Source organism: Calonectris borealis, chromosome 19 (assembly GCF_964195595.1).
Source record: "Calonectris borealis chromosome 19, bCalBor7.hap1.2, whole genome shotgun sequence".
Classification (NCBI taxonomy): domain Eukaryota; kingdom Metazoa; phylum Chordata; class Aves; order Procellariiformes; family Procellariidae; genus Calonectris; species Calonectris borealis.
The window spans coordinates 6,508,500-6,534,723 of NC_134330.1; the positions used below are offsets into that span (position 1 = coordinate 6,508,500).

The following is a 26,224-nucleotide window of genomic DNA, read 5'->3' on the forward strand; positions in this document are numbered from 1 at the left end:
CACACGGACCCCCCCTCGCCCCGGGGCGCCGCCTGCCCCATAGCGCCGCCTACAGGTAGCGTGGGCTGATCTGCGCTACACGTTGTCCAATCAGAGGCGGCGCCGAGCTGTCACTGTTGCCTCTCCGCCAATCGAAAGCAGCGAAGGGCGGGCATTCCACCGGAAGTGTACTTCAGGCACAACTTCCTTTCCTCCTCCGCCCTTGGTCCCGCCTCCTGCCCCTCCTTCGCGTTCTGATGGGCTGCGCCTGCTGTCTCCGAGGCTGCCCGAAAGCTGATTGGATAGCGCCTCTGGTTGCGCGCCCCGCCCACATCCGGGTCTCTGAGGCGCGGCGGCGACGACGCTGGGCCGCCATTGTGGTGGGGAAGCGCGGGGCGTCGCGGCAGCCGGTGAGGGCGGGCGGGGGGCGGTGGGGGCTCGGGGGCGGGCGGCGGGTGCCGCTGGGGGTGGCGGGGAGAGGCCGGGGGTGGCCCCGTCCTCGCCCTGAGCCCCTCTCCACCCCCGCAGGTGCGTCGCCATGGCCGCCGTCTTCCCGTACCGCGGCGGCTGCGCCCCGGTGCCCAGCCCGCTGGCGCCGCTGCCCGACTACATGTCTGAGGAGAAGCTGCAAGAGAAAGGTGGGTAGGGCCGGCCCCTGCACCCCCATCCTCCCGAGCGGGACCGGGCCTGACCCCGCCGCCTCTCTGTCCCTGCAGCCCGCAAGTGGCAGCAGCTGCAGGCCAAGCGCTATGCGGAGAAGAGGAAATTCGGCTTCGTCGACGCGCAGAAGGAGGACATGCCCCCCGAGCACGTCCGGAAGATCATCCGCGACCACGGCGACATGACCAACAGGAAGTTCCGTCACGACAAGCGCGTCTACCTGGGGTGAGGGAGCCCCCCCGCTGTGTAACACACGGGGAGCCGAGCTGAGTCCTCTGCCGCCTTGTCAAAGCTCCTCGTTGATCGTTGAAGGGAGAGCCCCTTCTCCAAAGGGCTTTCTGTGTCAGTTGTGCACAGAAAGCGGCATAGTAGCTCGATGAGGATGGGATAATCATTTGCACTAGGGTAGCAGCACAGAAGAGGATAAGTGAAGGAAGTTGTTGCTTTGAATTTATGAGAAAAACATTACCCCGGATAATGCATTGTCTTAGAAGAAGTTGGGGGGGGAGTATGAAGTAGCCAGCCTATGTTTTTTGCAAGATTAAAAAGCCTCGTGAGTGCTTCTTTGCTGTTTGGGTTCAGAGAGCTATCTCATGCACATCATGATCCATTGCACTAACTTACTGTTACCCATAAAAACTCCAAAAACTCATTTGAAATTTTTCATTTTCGTTTGTAACATTCTTAATGCGTAACAATCTCTTGGAAGCTAAATCAGTAGAAAACTTCTTGGTAGTGCGATGCATGAAGCGCAAGGATAGAATAGGAAGTTCGTGGATTTGTCACTGGAGGCCTTTATGAACAGGTTAGGTGAGCAGTTTTCAGGAGTGAAAGGTGTAGAGGTAATTGGGCTTGTGGCAGGTGGATGGCTATTCTCTTGAGATCCCTTCCAACCCTGATTTTCCTTGATTTCTGATTGTAGTGCTCTGAAGTACATGCCTCATGCAGTTCTGAAGCTCTTGGAGAACATGCCCATGCCCTGGGAGCAAATCAGAGATGTTCCGGTCTTGTACCATATCACAGGCGCCATCTCTTTCGTGAATGAGATTCCCTGGGTCATAGAGCCGGTGTACATTGCTCAGTGGGGGTAAGTGCCTTCCTCCTTCGCCCTGCTGGGAACTTGTGAGCAAACACTCGTGCATCCACAATAAAAATGGTGTTTAACGGTCTGTGGGTTTCTGCCAGGTCAATGTGGATTATGATGAGGCGGGAGAAGAGGGATAGGCGTCACTTCAAGAGGATGAGATTCCCCCCGTTTGATGATGAAGAACCCCCTCTGGATTATGCTGATAACATCCTGGATGTGGAGCCCCTGGAAGCGATTCAGCTTGAGCTGGATCCAGAGGAGGATGCCCCCGTGCTGGACTGGTTCTATGACCACCAGCCCCTGAAGGACAACAGGAAGTACGTGCCCCTCTGGTAGCACAGTTCACTGGGAGAGGCGAAAAACAAATGCACTACATAAATTACCTATACGTAGCAGTATATACGGTATATAACCTTTGGTTGTGTTATGCTGGGCTACGTGTGATGTTGGTGGGGAGAGAAAAACCTTCCCTAGGATGGGAGAGAGAACCTGATTGTTGTAAAGCTATACCTCTTGTCTTCAGCATCCAGCGAGGGCAAACAAGGCCTTTCTGTCCAGGAGGGATGCTGCCCAGTTAGCTGCTAGAACTCTGACGTTTCTTGCCGTGCAGTAAAGATGACAACCTGGATTGTCTAGTTGGAATTTGAATTGATATTTGCTAAGAGTGCACGGATGTTGTGTATCTGTTTGGATATGGAGGAGGAGAGGAACTGGAGCAATCGGTATTTTCTGGGCAGATGTAGTCCATAGTGATCTTCAGCAGTCCTGCAGCCTTTCTTTCTGTTTAGGGGGGGCCATGTGTTAACTGTCCTTAATATTTTCAGCAAATGATGGGCAGTGAAAGGTGTTTGGTTATTTCTGGTCCTTTGGTAAAGGCCCAGTTGTCTTCTGGCTGTGTGGTGAGTGTCTGTGCTTTGTTCTTTGGCAGGTATGTAAATGGTTCAACGTACCAGCGTTGGCAGTTCACTCTCCCGATGATGTCCACGCTGTACCGGCTGGCCAACCAGCTGCTCACTGACCTTGTGGATGACAACTATTTCTATTTGTTTGACCTGAAAGCATTCTTTACCTCCAAGGCACTGAACATGGCTATTCCTGGAGGTCCCAAGTTTGAGCCTCTTGTTAGAGACATCAATCTTCAGTAAGTGTTGGGTTTAGGAGCAAAGATAAGTGGTTATCTGGGAAAAGGGCTGGGAAGATTAATGTGTTATCAGGCATCTTGCCGCGGGTGAGCTATTCCTGGATGTTCGTTCTCTTTAGCATTAAGTCTGTGGTGTGCTTGCTGTTTTGGACACTGAATGGTTGTTAGTGGGAAGAGAATGCTAAAGGAAAAGCACTGATATCATGTCTTCAGTCAAAAATGTTTGCCTTTCTGTCACCCTGAATGCTCATATAACAATTTTTTTTTGTCTCATTTGAGGGATGAAGACTGGAATGAATTTAATGACATCAACAAAATTATCATCAGGCAGCCGATCAGGACAGAGTACAAAATCGCTTTCCCGTACCTGTACAATAACCTGCCACACCATGTCCACCTCACCTGGTAAGTGCAGCAGCCTCAAGAGCAGGGAGAGGAGGGGAAAGCTGTCAGGATGCTCTAATACATATTGTGTGTTGTAGGTACCATACTCCAAACGTCGTTTTCATTAAAACAGAGGATCCTGATCTTCCAGCTTTTTACTTCGATCCACTGATCAACCCCATTTCACACAGACATTCCGTCAAGGTGAGTCACTGTCCAAGAGAGCCTGTGGTAAACCCTAGTGTGGAGGTGATGGGGCTTTAGCATCTTGTTTGTAACCTTGCTTCTGATAGTGGCACACGCACATAGATATTTCAGGAGAAGGTAATAGCCCTTTCACAAAAAAACCCCACAGTTGTCATTTGTAGTCTTTTTCTACTTCTCGAGTTGCACAAAGCTGTCTCCTTTGGTAGGATAAAGCCCAATGCATAATTAATGGTGTTATTTTAGAGTCTTCTGATAGGTTATTTATCTTTTTGGTTGCCCTTGGCGTATCCGTGGAGCTGACGACTCCTTTGAGTTACCTCCGTAACACCTAGCTGAGGGTCTGGTAGCCAGAGTTTGCCTTCTGGAGTGCTTTTGTTTCTCTGATGCTCAGCACTGTCACACTTCTTCCATGAGAGCAAAGAAATGTTTTTTACTTGGTTAACTGGGAAAACTGAGCTGAAGCGACCAGAAAACAGATGTTGTGTTTCTGCATTTCAGAGTCAGGAACCGTTGCCTGATGACGATGAAGAGTTTGAGTTGCCAGAGTTTGTGGAACCTTTCCTGAAGGATACCCCGCTCTACACAGATAACACAGCCAACGGCATTGCCCTGCTGTGGGCCCCACGGCCCTTCAACTTGAGGTCTGGGAGGACTCGGAGAGCTCTTGATATCCCACTGGTCAAGAACTGGTGAGTTCTTTCCTGGGAGAAGAGGTGTTGTAATGATTGTGACATTATTATCTATCTTGTTACAATGAAAATAAAATAAAGAGATCCTGTGGTAACTGGTTTCTGGAGATTTTAGGAGGTTTTCTGGAGGCTCATTGTTTTCTAAGGAATGTGAGTTATCTGAAAAATTGAAATATGGTTTATCCCTAGGTATCGTGAGCACTGCCCGGCAGGCCAGCCAGTGAAAGTGCGAGTCTCCTATCAGAAGCTACTGAAATATTATGTTCTGAATGCGCTCAAGCACAGACCCCCCAAGGCCCAGAAGAAGAGGTGAGTGGGGCTCTGTTCCGTGGGGAACTGCTGATCTGTGTAGGGGATTCAGCTGATGATATTCTCTGCTCTCTCCAGGTACCTGTTCCGCTCCTTCAAGGCTACGAAGTTTTTCCAGTCAACGAAGCTGGACTGGGTGGAAGTAGGCCTGCAAGTGTGTCGCCAGGGCTACAATATGCTAAACTTGCTGATCCACAGAAAGAACCTGAACTACCTTCATTTGGATTACAACTTCAACCTGAAGCCCGTGAAGACCCTCACCACTAAGGTATCGGTCCATGTGCTATTTTACTCGAGAGTAAAGTTTACCTGAAGATTGTTAAGTACCTAGTGTGGTAAGACAGGCCACAGTGCCTCAACTGTTCAGTTGTTGTATAAACTGACCGAATTAGAGCTGTTTCACTCTTACATAACATTGTTACATAAATTCTGGATTTTTGTCTCGTCCAGGAAAGGAAAAAATCTCGTTTCGGTAATGCTTTCCATCTGTGCCGAGAGGTTCTGCGGCTGACTAAGCTGGTGGTGGACAGCCATGTCCAATACAGACTTGGAAATGTGGATGCGTTTCAGGTAGGCTCAAATTTTTTTTTTTTTTTTTTTTATTTTTTAAAAGTGAGGAGAGAAGTGAGAGGAGGAGTGGAATAGCTGGGTGGGCCTATATAGGATGCACAAAATGACCAAATGTTGCAGTGTTACAGAGAAGGGGAACAATGGAAGCATGCAGCATTGCATTAAATTCTGCTTTTACCCTAGTTTATAAGAATTGATCATTGTCTGAGTCAGTGTTAGGAGCTTTGTATGGCCTAATACGCTCTGCTCCTAGCTGTAAAATAAACCTGGCTTTTGAGGCAACGTATGTAGTGTTTATTGTTATCTCTGACTGTGCTCCCTGTGTTTCAGTTGGCAGATGGCTTGCAGTACATCTTTGCCCATGTGGGTCAGCTGACAGGAATGTACCGGTACAAGTACAAACTGATGAGGCAGATTCGTATGTGCAAGGACCTGAAACATCTCATCTACTACAGGTTTAACACAGTAAGTTTTGTATTTCCACGTGATGGTGACCCCACATAAACTGAGCAACAAGGGAGGGATTCTGAAGTGTCAGGAAGTGACCTGCTGTTACCATGTCTCTCTTCTTCCAGGGGCCTGTGGGCAAAGGTCCTGGCTGTGGCTTCTGGGCTCCAGGCTGGAGAGTATGGCTGTTCTTCATGAGGGGCATCACGCCACTGCTGGAACGCTGGCTGGGGAATCTGCTGGCCAGGCAGTTTGAAGGTCAGCACATGGTGTAAATCTTGGACGTGGGAGGAATGTGTGGTAAAGATTAATACTGCTTACTTGCCAGCTCGAACACCAGTTTTGTGTTCCGAGTGGTGGTCTGTATCTATGCTCCATGTCAATCCCAAGAGCTGTTGACGATTTTAGACCTCTTACAAGACCAGTGCCCCCAGAATAGATTCCAGATGACAGTGGGATTCCCTGCTCCGTAGCTCTCTGGGGACCATAGCCTCCTAATCGTCTACTCCAAACTCATCAGTGATGTTGTGGCAGTGTAATTTCTTCAGGCATCCTGCACCTCTGTGCAAGAGACTCCTGTATTAGGAGTCGTGCCCAGTAATGTCTTGAACTGCTGAAGTATTTTGCTTTTTCCAGGCCGTCACTCAAAGGGTGTAGCAAAGACTGTCACGAAGCAGCGTGTGGAGTCTCACTTTGACCTGGAGCTGAGGGCAGCCGTTATGCATGACATTCTGGACATGATGCCAGAAGGAATCAAACAGAACAAAGCCAGAACCATCCTGCAGCATCTGAGCGAGGCTTGGCGGTGCTGGAAGGCCAATATCCCCTGGAAGGTAAGTCTCTCGCTTGGCCTTTCGGTTCAATTTTAACGTCTCCCAGGTAGAACTGCTCTTGTGAAGGTTCCCACTCCTGCTTCCCTCACGTTACTGTCCCTCCCCAGGTGCCAGGGCTGCCAACTCCTATTGAGAACATGATCCTGCGGTACGTGAAGGCAAAAGCTGACTGGTGGACAAATACAGCTCACTACAACAGGGAGCGGATCCGTCGGGGTGCCACTGTGGACAAAACCGTCTGTAAGAAGAATCTGGGCCGGCTGACCAGACTCTACTTAAAAGCTGAGCAGGAACGGCAGCATAATTACTTGAAGGTACTTCTGTCCTGCCTGAGGTTGCCCAAATTGGTGCTATTTTCATAGGGAAGCTTTCACTGACTAATGCTGGTGTCGTGGTTCTGCAGGATGGGCCTTACATCACGGCAGAAGAGGCTGTTGCTGTGTACACAACCACGGTGCACTGGCTGGAAAGCAGGAGGTTCTCACCCATTCCCTTCCCGCCGCTGTCCTACAAGCATGACACCAAGTTGCTCATATTAGCCCTGGAAAGGCTGAAGGAAGCTTACAGGTAAGCAGTGGGAAGTAATTGTGTTCTGCCGGGGCAGACAGCTGCACTGGGAACGGCTTCTGAAGCCATTTTGTTATCTGTTTTTGCTGGAATTCAGTATTCTGTAAAACTGGCCCTGATGGACTGGTAAAAGCTGTAGATTGTGGTACTGCCAAGGTTGACTGGGGGTTCTTCATGGGCTCTGCCACTTGCGACAAAAACAATGCCATGCTTCTAAGCTTGGGCATGTGGATTGCGAAGAGTTGCAGATCGTGATCCGCTTGGTTGAACGGTATCTTTCATTAGTTTAGTGCAGTGGCCATTAGTTTGTTCATGCTTGGGTGCGTGAGCTGTTCTTTCTCGCTTTCAGTGTGAAATCTCGCCTGAATCAGTCGCAGAGAGAGGAGTTGGGCTTGATTGAACAGGCTTATGATAATCCTCATGAAGCTCTGTCCAGAATCAAACGACACCTTTTAACTCAGAGAGCCTTCAAGGAGGTAAGTGTCCTGGTGAAAGCCAGACCATACTAAAAGTTATGTTTTTGGAACTAAATGGTACTAAGACTTTGTGTTCTCTGTCAGCTATAAGTGTCGGGTTTGCCTCTTCTTTTTTAGGTGGGTATTGAGTTCATGGATCTCTACAGCCACTTAGTTCCTGTTTATGATGTTGAGCCCTTGGAGAAAATCACAGATGCTTATCTGGATCAGTACTTGTGGTATGAGGCCGATAAGCGACGACTCTTCCCTCCGTGGATCAAACCTGCTGACACTGAACCTCCTCCACTGTTGGTGTACAAGTGGTGCCAAGGTTAGTGAGGTCTTGTATTCCATGCAAAAATTAGTTTTTTTTATCAGGAGCTTGCTTCCTACAAGTGCCCTTGGGAGCTGAGTTTTCATATTTGCAAGTTGCAGTCAATAGTCATTACAATAAGAGGCTGTATTTTGTAGGTTTATATATATATAAACACACACACACAGGGGGAGGACAACTTCCATAGCATTTGTGGTTGATTTACGTATTTCTGTTCACATTTCTGGATAGACTGGAAGTACCAGAGGCTGAAAAATCAGACATTACAGGAAATAGCTGACTTCCCATGCCCAGAAGGGTGCTTCAGCACACTGAGAAAGGCGTTCTGTTAGATAACATGACAAGCTTGTTTGTCTCCTCAGGCATTAATAATCTTCAAGATGTTTGGGAAACGAGTGAAGGTGAATGCAATGTGATGCTGGAATCTCGATTTGAGAAGATGTATGAGAAGATTGACCTGACCTTGCTCAACAGGCTGTTGCGTCTTATTGTTGATCACAACATTGCTGACTACATGACAGCCAAGAACAACGTGGTGATCAACTACAAGGTAATGATTGCTGTCAGGAAAGGGGATGAGTGGACTGTAAAACTGAGAGCTTTGGGACCCATGGGGGAGGAAGGGATACGAGATTTGCCAGAGAAAGACATAATGAAGGAGTGAGAAAACCCTCCTGGGTCCTGCTAAAGAGCAACTGCTCAGGTAAAAGGTCTCTCGTGTATTGTGACAGTCAGGTTCTCACAATTGCCCTTCGTTTCCTCAGGACATGAATCACACAAACTCTTATGGGATTATTCGTGGGCTGCAGTTTGCTTCCTTCATTGTCCAGTATTATGGGCTTGTGATGGACCTGCTGGTGCTGGGTCTGCACCGTGCCAGTGAAATGGCTGGGCCTCCCCAGATGCCAAATGACTTCCTCAGCTTCCAAGACATTGCCACTGAGGTGGCCCATCCCATTCGCCTCTTCTGCAGATACATTGACCGTATTCACATCTTCTTCAGGTGAGAGCTCTCTGGGGCCCTGCTTTCCTCAGGTGAACTTTTGTTCTGGCATCTTGCAGTAGATGCTGTGGAAGTGGGAACTGGTATGCTCCTACTCTAGACTTTTGTTCCCTTTACTAAGAAAAATCAGGAATATTGGAATTGACAGACTTTCCAGAAGAAACTGGGTGTCCAGATGCCTCCTCTTGCTTTCTCCGTTTGCTGTGTTAATGGAGGAGAGCTTTTTTACAGCTTCACTGAACCAGTAGAAAAGCAATGATGTCCAAAGTCCAATTGTTACAGATTTTCCACTGGTAAATAAGTCTTTTCTGGCTTCCCATCAAGTGGACATAAAATTTTATGTCTGTTCATGAAAAGATAACCCAAACAGTCATGGGTTGGACTGTGCTAATGCAACTGAAGTCCCCTTCAGTGGGAAGATACAGGAATTGGACAGTTACGTTCAAACATGTTATGGCTAACAGCTATCCATAAGCAAGTCCTTGATTTGTCTGGGTGTTCAAAGAAGTTGGTCACGTAACTCCAGGTCCTCTTCGGTACATTTCCAGGTTTACAGCAGATGAGGCAAGAGACTTGATTCAGCGGTACCTGACAGAGCATCCAGATCCCAACAATGAGAACATTGTAGGCTACAACAACAAGAAGTGCTGGCCTCGGGATGCTCGGATGCGCCTCATGAAACATGATGTGAACCTGTAAGTGCTGCAGCCTGGAAAAGACAAGTGGTGGGAGGGTGGGAAAATTAGTTGTAATAAATAATTGTTGGAGACTGATAGGCAGGTGCTCAGAAAGAAAAGTAAGAAGAGTTGAGGGGTCTGTGCTGTAATTCTGACAGTGAGTGATGGGTGTGAGCGGCTATAGTGCTAGGAAAGCACTGAGAACTTGCCCAGTTTCTATTTCGCTTCAGTAAGACAACCTGTCACTGTGCACGTCTTCTTTTTCAGTGGTCGTGCTGTATTCTGGGATATCAAGAACCGTTTGCCTCGATCAGTCACCACGGTGCAGTGGGAGAATAGCTTCGTATCCGTTTACAGCAAGGATAACCCCAATTTGCTGTTTAACATGTGTGGGTTTGAGTGCCGCATCTTGCCCAAGTGCCGTACCAGCTATGAGGAGTTCACCCACAAGGACGGTGTCTGGAACCTGCAGAACGAGGTAGGGTGAGGGTTTGACAGCCTGGGAGAGCAGACCCTGCTTGGCCTGTACCTGGCATAAAAGCAGGGCTTATACCTGCTTGTGGAGCGTGCCAAACAGCGTGTGTTTGCCAGCTGTGTAGCTGGGAGCACGAGCAGCTAGAGTTAAAATGAACTGGTTATGAACTTTCCTTCCTGGGAGGGATGGGAAATCCTTGGCTGGGGGTGAGCGGGGAACCTGAAACTGTAGAGGTGCTGTTCAGCCTCTTCTCTCCCCATGTTTCACAAATTCCTGATGGCAAGAGCTCACCTTACCCTCTGTATTGGAGAGAGGGCTCCCAGGAGGGAACTGATGGCCCTGTGCTCTTGTAGGTCACCAAGGAGCGCACAGCTCAGTGCTTCCTGCGTGTGGATGACGAGTCTATGCAGAGATTTCACAACAGAGTGAGGCAGATCCTCATGGCATCTGGCTCCACAACCTTCACTAAGGTAAGGTGGGAGGAAGATGTGTGACAGAGCTTTCTGCAGATGCTTGGAGAACGGGCTGAGAACTGATCCTTTGCTTTCCTTTCTAGATTGTCAATAAATGGAATACAGCTCTGATTGGCTTGATGACATATTTCCGGGAAGCTGTTGTAAATACTCAGGAGTTGCTTGATTTGCTGGTGAAGTGTGAAAATAAAATCCAGACTCGAATCAAAATTGGCCTGAATTCCAAAATGCCGAGCCGTTTTCCACCAGTGGTGTTTTACACCCCTAAAGAGCTGGGAGGGCTGGGCATGCTCTCCATGGGCCATGTTCTCATCCCGCAGTCTGACCTGAGGTGAGTTGTGCTGCTCTGTCCTAAATGCCCACCTGAGTTGGGTGTTTTGTTAGATACTCTTTCCCATAAAAATATGTGAGACTGCTAAACCGTGCCTTGTTATAGAGATATGTTGCCTTTACAGTAGGTCATGGCAGTGTGACCTGCGAATTCCTATCGCTCCTACCTCATTCCTGTGCCTCTTTGCTGCAGGTGGTCCAAGCAGACAGATGTTGGCATCACTCACTTCCGCTCAGGAATGAGTCATGAGGAGGACCAGCTCATCCCAAATTTGTATCGTTACATCCAGCCATGGGAGAGTGAATTCATTGACTCTCAGAGAGTATGGGCAGAGTACGCCCTCAAGCGACAAGAGGCTATAGCCCAGAACAGGTATGTTTCCATGTGCGATCAGATCTCTCTGTGTCTCTGTGTGTGGGGACAGGCAGTGGGGTCAAGTATCGCACTGTCTCAGGGTTCTGGAGACCTTGTGTCCCTGGTACGTGCTACAGGCCGCCTGCAAAGCTGCTGTCTTACCTCTGGAGGAGGTACAGACTCTGCAAGCAGATAGTACACCCATGGCACAGTTTGAGGGAAATGGTATGCCGGGTGGTGCCAGGAAAAGCTGACATCAGACAACTTTGCAGTTAGTTCTGCGCACTTACAAGGGCAGGCTTTTCCTTTTGGCTGTTTGACGTCAGCGTGCTCATAGTGATGGCTGTAGACACTTTGCTGAGCCTCTGAGTGCTTGGCATTTTAGAACATCTCCTGCCAGAGCCCCGAGGTCTGTATGATTTCTGTGATCTCATCACCTGAAATATTCATTAATGCATTGCTATAAAATTGAGAGGTAACGAAGCGTGGGGATTTTCTTCTTCAGGCGTCTGACGCTGGAGGATCTGGAGGACTCATGGGACCGGGGAATTCCTCGTATTAACACCCTTTTCCAGAAGGACCGGCATACCTTAGCTTATGATAAAGGATGGAGAGTCAGGACCGACTTCAAACAGTATCAGGTATTGACTGGGAATTTCTCTGGCTGACTGTGAGGTTCAGACAATGTTCTTTCACCTTGGATTATTGTAGGTGCACTTCCTTGTCTGTCTGCTGCAGGAAGAAATTGGAGCCATGTGTTGGGACTAGTAAAGGCTGTCGAGAACCAAATGCTCCAAAATCTGTAGCTAGCCACTTTTGAAGCATTTCAGGAGATTAACGCAACTGAGTATTAAGAAATCAGTTCTGGAGAAGGAAAAACAGTTCCAAAGCAAACATTACAAAATCTTAAGTTTTAGTAACAGTGGAAAAATGTATTATTTAAAGCCTCTAATGGTGGCTCTGTAGGAGGCCAGTCCCTGAAAGATAAAAGCATCATCTTAGATTCTACCCAGTCCGAATTGCATAGTAGTACTGACTGAACTCGTGTTGTAGGTGAACTGTGTCCTCCAGGACTGAGAGCATGAGGCTTTTTACTTGTTAGCTGACATCATCGTCTTGGTTCCTACAATTAGTGCAGCCAGGTTAAATGGTCTGAATACAAAGCTGCTCACTAGTGCGCTGTTGTCTCCAGGTCCTGAAACAGAACCCGTTCTGGTGGACGCATCAGCGCCATGACGGCAAACTCTGGAACCTGAACAACTACCGCACAGATATGATCCAGGCCCTTGGTGGAGTGGAAGGAATCCTGGAGCACACTCTCTTCAAGGGCACTTACTTCCCCACGTGGGAGGGTCTCTTCTGGTAAGAGAAACCTTGATGTGACCTTGTCTTGCAAACTGGAGCTTAGTGATGTACCAGGAGTCATCCTTAGCTCAAGCTGTGCTGATTCTGTTGACCCTTTTCCGTTTCTCAGTCATCACTTGAGCACACTGTATAGTTAGTTGTGAGAGCACCTGGGATTGGGCTGTAACTGAACTTCAGCATGCAAATCCATGGAAATTTCTTTGCATGAAACAATCTTCCCTGCTCCCGGTGTGTGTGCTCCCTGCCTCTATTACATGTGGCACGGGGCAGTCAGCAGAGATGAGGGGCATCTTATGCAATTGATTGTCTGCCCTTTCTAGGGAGAAGGCCAGTGGCTTTGAGGAGTCCATGAAGTGGAAGAAGCTGACAAATGCCCAGAGATCGGGTTTGAACCAAATTCCAAACAGAAGATTCACCCTGTGGTGGTCTCCTACCATTAACAGAGCCAACGTAAGTATCTGGAGTTTGTGCCTGTAGAAACTTCCACTAATTGAGAGCAATTAATTGATCTAATTCTTCCAGAACATCTCTTACAGATGAACTAAACCTCATTAAGAGTAGCTGTTCTGTTTTCTAAACTTCATCGGTTGTGCTGTTGAATGTTCTCACAGCTGCTTTTCCTTTGCAGGTATATGTTGGGTTTCAGGTGCAGCTGGATTTGACAGGCATCTTTATGCACGGCAAGATCCCCACGCTGAAGATTTCTCTCATTCAGATTTTCCGAGCTCACTTGTGGCAAAAGATCCATGAGAGCATTGTAATGGATTTGTGTCAGGTGAGCAGTATGTTAACTCGGTGTGGTTCTGTGCAATGTGTGCATGCTCCTTGTGTACCAACGGCCTCCTGCTGGCAACAGAGATTGTCCCAGGGGTTGTAGCAGGGCTACCCCTTCTTCAGCAATTTGACAGGGAAGGGGAGGAAACGGGATTTTCCTGGGTGCCTCTTTTAGCTCTCTGTTCAGGATAGATTCTTTAGCTAGGGTGCTTGAACACAACTCATCTTTGACTGCCTTTTCCCCAGGTGTTTGATCAAGAGCTGGATGCTCTGGAGATTGAGACAGTGCAGAAAGAGACGATCCATCCCAGGAAGTCGTACAAGATGAATTCCTCATGTGCAGATATCCTTCTCTTTGCTTCCTATAAGTGGAATGTGTCACGTCCATCATTGCTCGCAGATTCCAAGTGAGCGTTTCCTTTTTCCCTCTCCTTGATCTTGCTGCAGAGCAGAGCTGCTGAGCCTGTCATCCTGAGCCAAAACCTGTATCTCTTGGGCACCTAGGGTTGGTTTTCTTTGGGGACATAGGAGGACACAATCATGCCTGGCAAAGTGCAGGGCTCATTTGGGTAGACGGTTGCAGCACCTCCTAGCACTGCCTTGTGCAAAACATGAAGACTGCCTTTGTTCCTGTTCTCTCCTCCCATTGACATTTCCCCTGAGCCAGAGCTCAGGAGCTCGGAAGGGTTTTTCAGGAAACCCCACAAAGCTGTGCTGTCCTAGGGCCAGGATCTGGAGTGAATTGGACACTATCTGCACCCATGCTGTGTTCAGTTCGACTGAATCCTCACCAGACGATCCCCGGGGGAGGTGACCCTCATGACTACACAGTGGAGGAGTAACTGTGCTGCTTTGTTTAAACCTGCAGCTGAACCCCATTGGCTGAGGGTTTCTCTTAACAGCTTCTGCATTCAGCTGCTGTATGAAGAGAGTAGTAGGGTCCCTCTTCAGGATGGTATGCAGATAGTAGCTGGCTTCAGCGTTCATGCTTGGTGGCAGTTACTCTCTGTAAAAGACATGCAGCAACTGCAGGAGAGTTTTGTGCAAGATTAAATTGTTCTGGCTTGCTTTCTTCTTAGAGATGTGATGGACAGCACCACCACTCAGAAGTACTGGATAGATATCCAGCTGCGCTGGGGAGATTACGATTCCCATGATATCGAGCGCTATGCAAGAGCCAAGTTCCTGGACTACACTACAGACAACATGAGTATCTATCCATCTCCTACTGGTGTGCTCATTGCCATTGATCTGGCCTATAACTTGCACAGGTGAGATCTGCACCTTCTGTATTTTAACTGTAATTGGTAGTTCGTGGCTGTGTCTTAGTGCGTCTCCAAACTGGCTCGTACTCTAGGCAGGAGGATGAGGGGAGAAGGCAGAAGCCGGAAGTATGCGGTGAATGGGATAAGGCATCTAGGCAGTCCTTTCAGGTTGCCCAATGTGTGCTCATCCAATAATAATGGTTCAGTTCTCCCAGCTCACTCATCATTTGTTTTCTTAGGAGGTTTCTGTCAGCCTGTTTTTGGAGCTGAAGGACAAGCCTTGTTTCAAGGCCCCCTACAAGCGGGGACAATTGTTATTCACTGGAAAAGTAGGGGGAAAGTACCAGCAAACAGGCCTCTGCTCCAGTGTGGTGGTTAGAGAAGATGCAGCTTTTCTGGGACTGCAGCACGTGTGTGCTGTGGCTTCCCACTGAGAGGAGGTGTAGGGAAAAGCCATAGGTGAACAGCTCCCAAGGACATCGCAAGAGAAATCGTACAGTAGTATTCAGCAGGCAGAAAGGTGCCTGGCTGCTGCATGGAAGAACTTGTGCGTGGCTGTTGTCTCTTCATCTCAGAGCTGATGGCAACAACTAGGTCTTCTGTTTGTTTTCTTCTTCAGTGCTTATGGGAACTGGTTCCCTGGGAGCAAACCTCTGATCCAGCAGGCTATGGCCAAAATTATGAAAGCAAATCCTGCGCTGTATGTGTTGAGAGAACGAATCCGCAAGGGGTTGCAGCTGTACTCATCTGAGCCCACAGAACCATACCTTTCCTCCCAGAACTATGGAGAGCTCTTCTCCAACCAGATCATCTGGTTTGTGGATGACACCAATGTGTACAGAGTCACCATTCACAAGGTGAGGCCAGAGGTGTACCTGCAGGGGGAAGGGACAGGGACTGTAAATGTCCTGTGCTCAGGGTGATTGTGGAGGCACGCATGATGGAAAATGAGGAATCAACATGCACCCAAATCTTTGCAGTATGCACAGAGCAGCTCTTATATTTCCCGTACAGTTCCTGCCTGAAGTGCACAGCAAGTCGGCTGTTGTGTGAAGGTGTGGATAGGCTACATTTATCTCCCTGTACTTTTCACTTTCGCTTGTTTTTTCAGACTTTTGAAGGGAATTTGACCACAAAACCTATCAACGGAGCCATTTTCATCTTCAATCCCAGAACTGGACAGCTCTTCCTGAAGATCATCCATACGTCTGTGTGGGCAGGACAGAAGCGTCTAGGACAGGTAGGGCCTGGCTGCCTGCTGTGCTTTGGGCTGCGAGCTGGGGATGGGCTCTGACTGCTTGGACACTCACCTGAGCAGAAGACATTGTGAGGGTCTTCAGCTTCCTGCCTCGCAACAAGTTTGGACCTCCAATTTCCAGTGTGTAGCCTGTGTTCAGGCAGGCGTTAGCATGGGATATAAAAGTAAAAGAATGCAGGCATTGATGTTGCAAGGTTTTTGATGTCTGAAGAGCTTAGATCTTCAAGTAGGGCTTGAGAAACAGTGCTGTGCTCACTGTTACAGCAAATCACATTGCACTTGGCTGTACATCCAGTGCAGTGAGAAGACTCTCAAATGGCAAAGCCAGGGAGGCGGTGTAGCCGGCTATTTCTTCTGAGCCAGTCAGGAGTAACTGAACTCCAGGAATGGGAACTGCCCTCTGTGATCAGTAGGAAGGAAATGCTGGGCCTTGTCACTGATCTGGAACAAGCCATAAATTTCATTTGTATTTTTAGAATTTGGTTTGAGTCTCTCTAATTCCCACAGGCATGGAGACCCTGCTGTTAGCAGGGAGACATTTCTCTAACCCTGCTGTCTTTCTGTAGCTGGCCAAGTGGAAGACTGCTGAAGAAGTGGCTGCCTTGATTCGGTCACTTCCTGTGGAGGAGCAGCCTAAGCAGATCATAGTGACTCGGAAGGGGATGTTGGACCCACTTGAGGTAACAATGCAGATACTGCTTTGTGGGGACACTGTAAAAAGTTCGGGAGATTGCAGAACAGTCCTGCGTTCCTGTGGAGGACTTTATCTGGACCGATGTTCTGCAGTAGTTGTGAGCTAATTCCTCTTCTCGATAAACTCCAGGTGCACTTGCTGGATTTCCCCAATATTGTGATCAAAGGCTCAGAGTTGCAGCTGCCCTTCCAGGCCTGTCTGAAAGTGGAGAAATTTGGTGATCTCATCCTGAAGGCTACTGAACCCCAGATGGTTCTCTTCAATCTCTACGATGACTGGCTGAAAACCATCTCTTCCTACACAGTAAGCACAGCATGCCTAGTCGGCATTTTGCTTTGCCGCTGATAAATGAGGCAGGAGCCAAGGTTTCAGAGATCCCTCACAATTTGTTGCTTGGGAGCACCTTGTTCCGAGTCTGCCTGGATTTTCCTTCAGATTGATTCCACTGGCACTTCCCATGCAACGTCGGTGTGCCCAAACAGAGGAGAGCCGTACTAGGGTCTTGTGTATTTGGTTTCCTTCTTTCTGACTAGCTGCATCTTTTTTTCTTCTCCAAGGCATTCTCTCGTCTGATTCTAATTCTCCGAGCACTACATGTGAATAACGATCGAGCCAAAGTTATTCTGAAACCAGACAAGACAACCATAACGGAGCCTCACCACATCTGGCCAACCCTGACAGATGAGGAGTGGATCAAGGTGGAGGTGCAGCTGAAGGATCTCATCCTTGCTGACTATGGCAAGAAGAACAAGTAAGCCACTGTCCAGCTGCAATAACCCTGTCAGCCTTTCCTTCCTGCTCTAAAGACTGTGTGTGGCCAGAGTGCTCCTTGTGGAGAGTAGACGACTTTCAAGGGCCTTTGGCAATGAACTGTCAGCTTTGTAGTGAAACTGATTATTGTTATTAATTGCTTTCTAGCAAGGCAGATAAAAAGATCTGCACCAAACCTTTTCTGATTCATGCATCATGTGATTTGGTCTCTCCTCTTGTCTAAAAAGTTGTGGTTTCATTTTTCATAGTACCCTGAGTGTATGTTCTGAGCATGTGCCTTGGTGAGAAGAGTCCAGAATGTATTTTGAAATGCCTGACTTGGGTGGATTTTCTCTTTCAGTGTCAATGTTGCGTCCCTGACACAGTCAGAGATCCGAGACATTATCCTGGGCATGGAGATCTCTGCCCCGTCTCAGCAGAGACAGCAGATTGCAGAAATTGAGAAGCAAACCAAGGAGCAGTCGCAACTGACAGCCACACAGACCCGCACTGTTAACAAACACGGGGATGAAATCATCACCTCTACAACCAGCAACTACGAAACCCAGACTTTCTCCTCCAAGACTGAGTGGCGAGTCAGGTAGGGAAGCAGGCACGGCTGTTGTGCAAGGAAAAGCTCAGAGTGCTCAGGAAGGGATCTGTGCACCCTCTAATAATCGTCTCCTCTTCACAGAGCAATTTCTGCTGCCAACCTCCACCTGCGAACAAACCACATTTATGTTTCATCAGACGATATAAAGGAAACGGGCTATACCTACATTCTTCCCAAGAACGTGTTGAAGAAATTCATCTGCATCTCAGATCTGCGGGCCCAGGTGAGTGTGCAACGAGTCTTTACAGTTGTACTCCACGCTGCTGGGACACGCACCAGTCCTGGGCAGTCAGGAACTAGTGGCGCGAAGGGCTGGGAACTTGCTGCTGTCCGTGTGAAGCCCTCTGTGCTCGAGACAAACGCTGGCAATACGGCTGAACACACAAGTTCTAGCCAGGTCCTGATGGCTCCTTGTGGCCCAGACTTGGGTTGAAACTCAGCACTGACCAAAACTATGATGTTCTCCTCTAGTGAGAACCTGCCGGCCAAAAGATACTCTTCTCAGGAACTAAGGGCAGGGCCCACCCACTCTCACACGGTTACACGGAGGTCTCTTCTGGGCTTCTAAGGCGGGTGTCTGTGTTCCTAGATTGCAGGTTACCTGTATGGAGTGAGCCCTCCCGATAACCCCCAAGTGAAGGAGATCCGGTGCATTGTAATGGTGCCCCAGTGGGGAACGCACCAGACCGTGCATCTCCCGGGGCAGCTGCCGCAGCATGAATATCTCAAGGTGAGTTGAGCTCCTGCTCCCGGTGTGGGTGAGAGATCGCCGTCTCCAGTAACGGGGACCTCAGGTGGTGGGGCAGCTTCTCTCGGTCTGTTGTAGGTGTGGGACTTAAAGCCGGCCTGATCGGGGATCGGGTGCAAGGGAAGCCTTTAGTCCCTGTGTGCTTTTTGCCATGCTTGAAGCGGTCTTGTTTTAAACGTCTTTCATTTCTCTCTCAAACACTCTCTTTTTGTCAGGAAATGGAACCTCTGGGGTGGATTCACACCCAACCAAACGAGTCCCCTCAGCTCTCGCCACAGGATGTCACCACCCATGCCAAGGTCATGGCCGACAACCCCTCCTGGGACGGGGAGAAGACTATCATCATCACCTGCAGGTGCGAGGCAGGGAGGCTTCTGTGTGCCCCCTCTGCTGCGGGGGCCTGTGGGTGCGGTGCTTGGGACCACGTTGAGGTCTCAAACTAAAGATTTGGCAGAAGGGGAGTGTTTGATATTCCTGGTTTCCCTCCTCCCCCCCAGATCAGTCTGACTTGCCCCGTCTCTCCTTTCTTTCAGTTTTACGCCAGGCTCCTGCACGCTGACAGCCTACAAACTGACCCCGAGCGGCTACGAGTGGGGCAGGCAGAACACGGACAAAGGGAACAACCCCAAGGGCTACCTGCCGTCCCATTACGAGAGGGTGCAGATGCTGCTGTCAGATCGCTTCCTCGGCTTCTTCATGGTCCCAGCGCAAGGGTCCTGGAACTACAACTTCATGGGTGAGCTGTCCTGGGAAAGGGAGAGGAGGGGAGGCGACGTGAACAGCTTGGGGAGGAGAAGGAAATAGCTCCTCAGGGAAGTGTTCCTTACCCTTTCTGAAGCTTGACCTTCCTTGGAGCGGCTGGCAGGGATACGAGCATTGTGGTCTGACCTTTCCTTGGTACCAGCGCTGGGATGTCAGTTCTCAATGATTTTTCGGTGGCAAGAGAGGAAACTGATAGAGGGGAGAAATGAACATCTTGTCTTTCTGGATTGTAGTGTCCGGTCCATCGCCACTGGATCATTAATCCCTGTCAGGCAGAAGAGGTGATAATGGAAAATGCAAGAGAAAAGCTGTGCCCGGTAGGGGAGTAACAGGAGGTCCTGCTATGGTGAACCACAGGCAGCTGCAGAAGGGGTCAGGAAGGGAGGAGAGTGGCAGACAAAACACTTGACTAGCAGGAAAGGACTGTGGGGGTGTTGCTCTGTAAATGTCTAGGGGGAGGAACCCAAGGGGTGAGGATTTTGTGGATTTAGAATTCTCTCTTCCTGCATGGTTTGCTTAAAAATTACCTTGTGAGCATAGGGGGCTTCACTAAGCTCCCGACCAACGGTGGAGGCAGGAGGGGCTTTCAGGGGGCTGATGGACTCTCTCTTCCAGGTGTTCGCCACGACCCCAACATGAAGTACGAGCTGCAGCTCGCCAACCCCAAGGAGTTTTACCACGAGGTCCATCGCCCTTCTCATTTCCTCAACTTCGCCCTGCTGCAGGAGGGGGAGGTCTACTCCGCCGACCGGGAGGACCTCTACGCCTAGTCCTGCCCTCGCCCCCACTCTTAGTACTGTTGATATTCAACAGCCTCCGTGTCGTGTGTCCCCCGCTGCTCCTTGCCCCCTGCTCGCGCCCACGTAGCCCCCTTTGCCCCCTGTGCCATGTCTCGGGTTGTTGTACCCTAGCCGGTTGCTCAATAAATTTTGTACGAACGGGAGCGCTGCCCGTGAGATCCCGCCTCGGGGAGGGCGGCCCCGGACGGGGCGGGACGGGGACGGGGCAGGGCGGAGCGTCTGCGGGGCCTCGGGCGGCGGCGGCCGATGGCGGAGCCGGGGCGGGGAGCGGAGCCGCTGTGGCGGACGCCGCCGGGCCGCCTGGCCCCGCCGCACATCTACCGCATGGCGGGGGCGCTGGGCGCCGAGCTGCGCCGCCTCTCCGGCCGCTTCGGGCCCGAGGCCGTGGCCGGGCTGGTGCCGCCCGTCGTGCGGCTGCTGGAGCTGCTGGAGGCGCTGGTGGCCCCTGCGGGCGCCGAGGGGGAGGCGTCGGTACCGCCGGCCGGGCGGCAGAACGCGGAGGTGAGCGGGGCGGGGGGCTTGTCCGACCCTTCTTCCTTCGGGGGTCCCCTCCGCGGTGGCACTGACCCACACGTGTCCTCGCAGGAGTCCCCGTGGGGACAGCACTGACCCGGCTGTCCCCGACCCCCTGGGACAGCTCTGACCCGGCTGTCCCCGTCCCCCCGGGGGTGGCTCTGACCCGGCTGTCCCCGTCCCCCAGGACCCGGAGCAGAGGCTGTGGGAGGCCGAGCGCCGGGAGCGAGCCCTGCATGGCCGCCTGGCCTGCCTGGAGGAGCAGAACCGGCAGCTCCTGGGGCAGCTTGCGGAGAGCCAGTCCCAGGAAGGTGGGTGTCCCGGCGGGTTCAGGGTCCCCTGATGCTGCGGGGGACAGCAGGCTGGGTGCGTGTCTGAATCTGCTCTCCGTGCTGCCCAGCCCTGGAGACCTCTCCTACCAGGGAGCACGAGCATTATCTTGTTCTGCAAGCCACAGGGACCCTCTTTCCGCTGTTCCTGCTCTGCTACCTACCAGGAACGTTAGAGTTTGGCTTTGCAGAAGCACCGAGAAACCTCGTAGTGTTGTAGGATTGGGGAGTCCTTGGGTCCCAGGGGCCACTCACGCCTGTCCGCCCCTGTCTGGGCTCAGATAGCACGGTGCGGAAGGAGCGGGAGCTGATGTTGCGGCTGAAGGAGGTGGTGGACAAGCAAAGGGATGAGCTTCGTGCCCAGGCCCACGAGATCGTCTGCAAGAGCCGAGACACGGAGGCGGTGAGCGTGTGGGAGCTCACGGGTGTGGTGTGTGAAGGGCCTGGGGACCTGCTTTCATGTCACCTCGCCCCGGGGGCTGTCGTCACGGCTGGTGAGCCTGCTGGGGCAGATGCCTTTCCTGTGGCTCTGTGTGCGCTGATGTCCCTGGGTGGGGGCCCAGAGCTGACACCGTGCCTCACTCTCTGCTGCCCTGGGCCTTCCAGCTCCAGGAGCAACTGCATCGCTTCATGGCCATGAACGAGGACCTGCGTCACAAGGTGGCCGTGGTGCAGGCTCAGCTCAAAAGCGCGCTGGAGAAAAAGTCGGACCTGGAGGCCATGATGCTGCAAACCCAGAGGGAAACGAGCAGGAGGAGCAGGATCTCAGAGATCCAGCAGCCAAAGCCCAGCCTGGTGAGTCCGAGCCCACGACCCTGCTGCTGCAGGGCATCGCTAATGCCGACCCGACCTTCCCGGCCCTGTGTGGGGCTCCTGGCATACCCGGACCCGCCGGCTCGAGTAAGCCCCACTGCTGAAAATTGAACAGCGCTGTGTCTGTGATGCCGATAACACCTTGTCCGTAAAAATTGGTAGGGGTGGAGGCAGGAGTGAGCGAGGTAAGGTGATGGGAGGAAGACAGGTGGGACTCAGAGGATGAGGAGGGTTTGCCACGTGCGGCGACGGGCGGTGGGTGCTGGTTGAGCTGGGGAGCCACCATGGTCTGTGGAGGGCTGCAGCAGCTCCAGACTAGCAAACTCATTCCTGAGACTTTCCCGTCTCTGCCTGCACATCGCACCCAGCCTTTGGGTGGGGGCTTCGGGGTCTCCGCTTGCCTGCTGACTCTCTTTCTGTCCCGGCAGGAAGGAGCGCTGTCGCCTGCGGAGGAGCCGCAGCACCAGGACGCGGACGCGGGCAGGAGCCCTGCTCACTGCTGCTTCTCCAAGGAAGAGCTGCAGCAGATCCTGCAAGAGCGGAACGAGCTCAAGACCAACCTGTTCTTGGTGCAGGAGGAGCTGGCCTATTACCAGCGGTGAGTCCTGCCGCGGCGGCGTGGGGCAGCGAGCTGGGTCCCTCCTGTCCCTGCAGCCACCCCGGGGCCCGTCAGAGGCTGCTCCTGGCGCAGTCAGGGCGGATTTCTTTGCCAGGCGCTCGGTTAACCGAGCTGGCTGCTTTTTGCCAGGGAGCTGCTGAACGAAGAGAGAGTGCCCAGCTTCTTCTTGGATGCGATGAAGTCGACTATCAAAAGACAGAGAAAAAAAATCAGAGCCAAAATGCTGGGAACGGCGGAGGAGTCGGCGAGCAGGTGAGTCCTGCTCACCGAGAGGGAGGACGGGGAACCTCCCGTGCAGGGTGGATGCCGGCTGGCAGGCTCCAGTGTTTTCGTGTGGTGTGACGCCCTGGAAGGGAACTCCCCCAGGCCAAGGGCGGCCTCCTCCCTGCCTCCTTCCAGAGATCAAAGGTTTATTGTCTGCAGTGGATGTCTTGCTCTGGCTTAGCCCTGGGAGCGCCACAGGGGCTGGGCTCTTCTCTGCTGCCACTCGCGTGTCCCTGTCACCGGTCACACATGGCCTGGCCAAACGCCGCTTGTCCCCGCGTGGACGTGGCAAAAGGGAGGCGAGGTGGTGGCACTGGGACCACCGGACGAGGCGGGCTGGTCCCTGCGCTGTACGGTTGGAGGCTGTCCAGCGGAGAGCCTTTGAAGATGACAGTAGAGATGTTCCCTGGAGGCTCCGCAAGACGTTCGTGGGCAGCGTCGGCTCCAACAGACTTCTCACGATGGGGACGGGGGGGACCCTGCCGGGCACCGGCCCTGGCTCTGTGGGGGGCGAAGCCTGCGCTAAAGCTGCTGTATGGCACGGGGGGGAGCTGGATCTCACTGGCTTTTAGGGGCTTTAATAAAGGTCTGAAGGGGGCTGAGCTCTTCTGTGCTACTGAAACCTGCTGCTTGCTTGCGTCGGGGTCTCTGCTGGCAGCGGGGAGGCTGGGGGTGTTGGGTCCTGCCTGCTCGCTGGCGAGGGTAGCCACTGCCGCATGAATGCTGCCCTGCGGTCATCTCTCATGTGTCACCCTGCTCCCCTGCGAGGCCTGGCTGTCACCCGCCTCAGCCCCTGGAGAAGCGTGCGCTTGCCGTGTGGGGTGAGATGCCTAAAGACTTTACTGCTGCGGCAACCTTGGTCCGCTGACGAAGCACCGGGGGTTTGAAGCCGGTGTCTGAAGAGCCTTGTGGCTTGAGATCACCGAGCCGGGGCTGGGCTTGCTATGAAACGCAGCTGTGTCTGGGACACGAGCATCGCTACAGCTGGCTGTGGCTTTGTGGTGGTTTGTGGGGACAGCAGCTCCTGTCCGTGTACCCCTGGCTCTGCGGCCACCTCCGCACATGTGGCTCTGTGGGGATGCTGTTCGGCTCGGGACGGGGCCCCGGGGTGGCTCTGGCATTCGCTCGTGACGAGCCTGTGACTCAGCGCAGGTTTTTCCCCCGCTCCTTTGTGCTGCAGCGATGAAGACGAGGGCTCCTGGCTCCCAGCTCGCGGCGCAGACTGCGTGGATGCTCAGCCTTCCGAATCCAAAATTAGGAGCTTGTAAGTTTGCTCCCATGCTCCTGGGGTGCTGCTGGGGACGGGTGGTTCTGCCGGTGAGAGGTTTGGGGTTCGGCTGTGGACCCGGCGCCTGCTGAGCTTGGTGCCTGCCCTGCAGGGTACGATGGGGGACGGAGCTGGGCTGCCCGGCCAGAGATGCTGCCGCAGGTGGTTCAGATCCCCCCTGAATGAAGCAACCTGCCTTGCAGGCAGGCAAGAGCAGGCACGGCTGCCGTCTCAGGGGTGCTGCACACTCCCAGGGCCTCGCAGCCGGGCTGCGTCCCGCTGCTGCCACCAAACGCAGAGGGAGGTTGGGATCTGGCCGCTTCCCTGGGAAGGCTTTTCTCCCCCACGGCCATTATCTGCTCTCTCTGCAGTTTTGGGCTGTGGTATCAGGACAGCAGCAAAGACCCCCCCGCATCCAGCTGCTCTGGAGCCTGGGAAATCATCGACTCGCTGGACACGCAGCTGGAGCTGGAGGGAGAGAGCGAGCCGGCGGCCGCCTCCCCCAACAGAGCCGCGCCGCCCCTCTGACCCCACCTGAACGGGAGCTGGATCTGCCCTCGCAGCAGCGCTTCCCAGCTCCTCTTCTCCTGGCGTTTCCCAGAGCGGCACGGCAGCCCTGGCCGCTTCCCCATGCCGTGGTGATGGCGAAGCTGCAGCGTGGGCAGTCGTCCTGCAAACCCACCGGGACGCTCTGCCATGGGGTGCCGGCCTGGCACGGGACGGCTCAGCACCTCCGGGCATCTCTACCCGTTGGCCACCCTTTCATTGTGCCCATGGATTAACTATGGGGGTCCTGCACAGCCATGCCCCCGCTCCCCACTTCTCCGTGCTGCTCAGCATGGCGGGGGTCTGCCCCCGCTCCCCACTTCTCCGTGCTGCTCAGCGTGGCGGGGGTCTGCACCCGCTCCCCACTTCTCCGTGCTGCTCAGCGTGGCGGGGGTCTGCCCCCGCTCCCCACTTCTCCGTGCTGCTCAGCGTGGCGGGGGTCTGCCCCCGCTCCCCACTTCTCTGTGCTGCTCAGCGTGGCGGGGGTCTGCCCCCGCTCCCCACTTCTCCGTGCTGCTCAGCGTGGCGGGGGTCTGCCCCTGCTCCCCACTTCTCCGTGCTGCTCAGCGTGGCGGGGGTCTGCACCCGCTTCCCGCTGCCGCACCCCAAAGGGCTCTTCCCGTCCGCTGGTGGCTCTTTCCGCCCAGCGCCTCTGCTCACAGCCCAGGATCCCATCACCAGATCCTGCCCTGCGGGGGTATTTCACTTCATCCCTTCCCACTCATACTTCCACCCCCCCATCCCTACAATGTGAAGTTCAAGTTGGGGTGCCCAGGCCGGCTGGCTGGGTGCTGTCCCGGGGTCACCGCGTGGCTGGGAAGGGCTGAGCACGCTGCACCGGGTGTCCGGGTGCTCCCGTGTCTGGGAGCAGTCAGGATCAGCACCACGAGTGCCACTCCTGCACTTTTTCAGGCGTGGGGTTGAATTGGTTTTGTACTGGGACCTCTTCCTGCTACTACTGGGAACTGGAAGACAGAATAATCCTCGTGTTCACAGGGGCGAGTCGGTCCCCTCGGGTCCAGTACCTTCTAGCTCTAGAACTGGAGTCGGAAATAAATGTCCCGTTTCTCCCCCGAGGTGGCCGCTGCGGCCTCCGCTCTGTCCTTGCTTGGGAAGGGCTGGGGGACGCTGCCAGGCTTCGGTCGCGGTTCGCCAGCGTAGCCGTCGCTTTTCGTGCGCGGATGCAAAGGGCTGTGGCCCCCTGCGCTGTGCCAGACCCCGGAGCCCCTTTCGGGGGTCAGCTACGATGGGGAGCGGGGCTACAGGGGCTGCAGCGCTGGGTGCAGAGGAGTTAAGTCCCACGTGGTGGGGGGAGCAGCGCCCTTCCAGCCCGGGGCCCCCCCGGCCGAGCCGGCCTTGGGTAGGAAAAAGGTGTTTCCTGTGCATCTGCTGACACAAAGCTCCTGGGGACACGGCGAGGTGGGACGGCGGCCAGCAGCGGTTCAAAGGCCAGCCTGGGGCACGCTGTGTCCCCCGGGGGGGGGACGTGGGGACCCCACTTCTCAGCCTCTGCCAGGGATCGGGATGGGGGGAGGCAGTGGGCGCCTCATGTGGATTGGGGGGACGTTGGATAAGACGGCTTTGGGGTGATGGAGGATGGCACAGGGGGAGCGGGACGACCACGGGTGAGGTGTTCGGGCGGGTGCCAACCCCTCCGTGGCCGTGCCGAGCCTCTGACCCCCCGATTCTGCTACCGGGGTGGCAGCAAGGGCCAAAAATAGCCCGTGCGGCGGCATTCCCTGCCTCCCCCTCCCCGCCGCACCCCTGACGCCTGGATCGGGGCGCCTCCTCCCGCGTTTCCTCAGGAAGAAACCCAAGGCTGGCGGGAGGAAGAGGCCGCACCACGGGAGGGACGGGACGGACGGGACA

At 53.1% G+C, this 26,224-nt stretch overlaps 2 protein-coding genes across 4 annotated transcripts; both read left to right on the plus strand.

The window, feature by feature from the left end:
- The first annotated feature begins 310 nt into the window (after positions 1-310).
- On the plus strand, positions 311-20,147 carry PRPF8 (pre-mRNA processing factor 8). The gene is made up of 43 exons (XM_075168752.1): positions 311-389; positions 508-617; positions 696-864; positions 1,562-1,726; positions 1,825-2,043; positions 2,655-2,867; positions 3,147-3,272; positions 3,350-3,455; positions 3,957-4,147; positions 4,337-4,456; positions 4,535-4,724; positions 4,907-5,026; positions 5,357-5,491; positions 5,602-5,731; positions 6,110-6,306; positions 6,414-6,620; positions 6,710-6,873; positions 7,223-7,349; positions 7,467-7,659; positions 8,025-8,212; positions 8,427-8,665; positions 9,214-9,360; positions 9,610-9,820; positions 10,171-10,287; positions 10,374-10,621; positions 10,814-10,993; positions 11,481-11,616; positions 12,168-12,337; positions 12,661-12,790; positions 12,969-13,115; positions 13,361-13,521; positions 14,194-14,385; positions 14,999-15,236; positions 15,491-15,619; positions 16,204-16,317; positions 16,461-16,634; positions 16,889-17,082; positions 17,443-17,682; positions 17,776-17,917; positions 18,284-18,424; positions 18,658-18,797; positions 18,976-19,178; positions 19,820-20,147. Exons 2-43 carry the CDS (start codon positions 518-520, stop codon positions 19,972-19,974), a joined length of 7,008 nt encoding a protein of 2,335 aa, XP_075024853.1. The 5' UTR covers positions 311-389; positions 508-517; the 3' UTR covers positions 19,975-20,147.
- Positions 20,148-20,158: 11 nt separating this feature from the next.
- RILP (Rab interacting lysosomal protein) lies at positions 20,159-24,439 on the plus strand. Of its 3 annotated transcripts, XM_075168753.1 has the most exons (8): positions 20,159-20,505; positions 20,705-20,828; positions 21,128-21,249; positions 21,453-21,641; positions 22,088-22,257; positions 22,408-22,530; positions 23,723-23,806; positions 24,181-24,439. In XM_075168753.1, the coding sequence occupies exons 1-8, from the start codon at positions 20,251-20,253 to the stop codon at positions 24,335-24,337; spliced, it is 1,224 nt and encodes a 407-aa protein (XP_075024854.1). In that variant the 5' UTR covers positions 20,159-20,250; the 3' UTR covers positions 24,338-24,439. The 3 variants fall into 3 exon arrangements, with proteins under 3 accessions (XP_075024854.1, XP_075024857.1, XP_075024855.1); XM_075168756.1 differs by lacking the exon at positions 24,181-24,439 and having other exon boundaries at positions 21,128-21,340; positions 23,723-23,805; XM_075168754.1 differs by lacking the exons at positions 23,723-23,806; positions 24,181-24,439 and having other exon boundaries at positions 21,128-21,340; positions 22,408-22,766.
- The last annotated feature ends 1,785 nt before the right edge of the window (positions 24,440-26,224 follow it).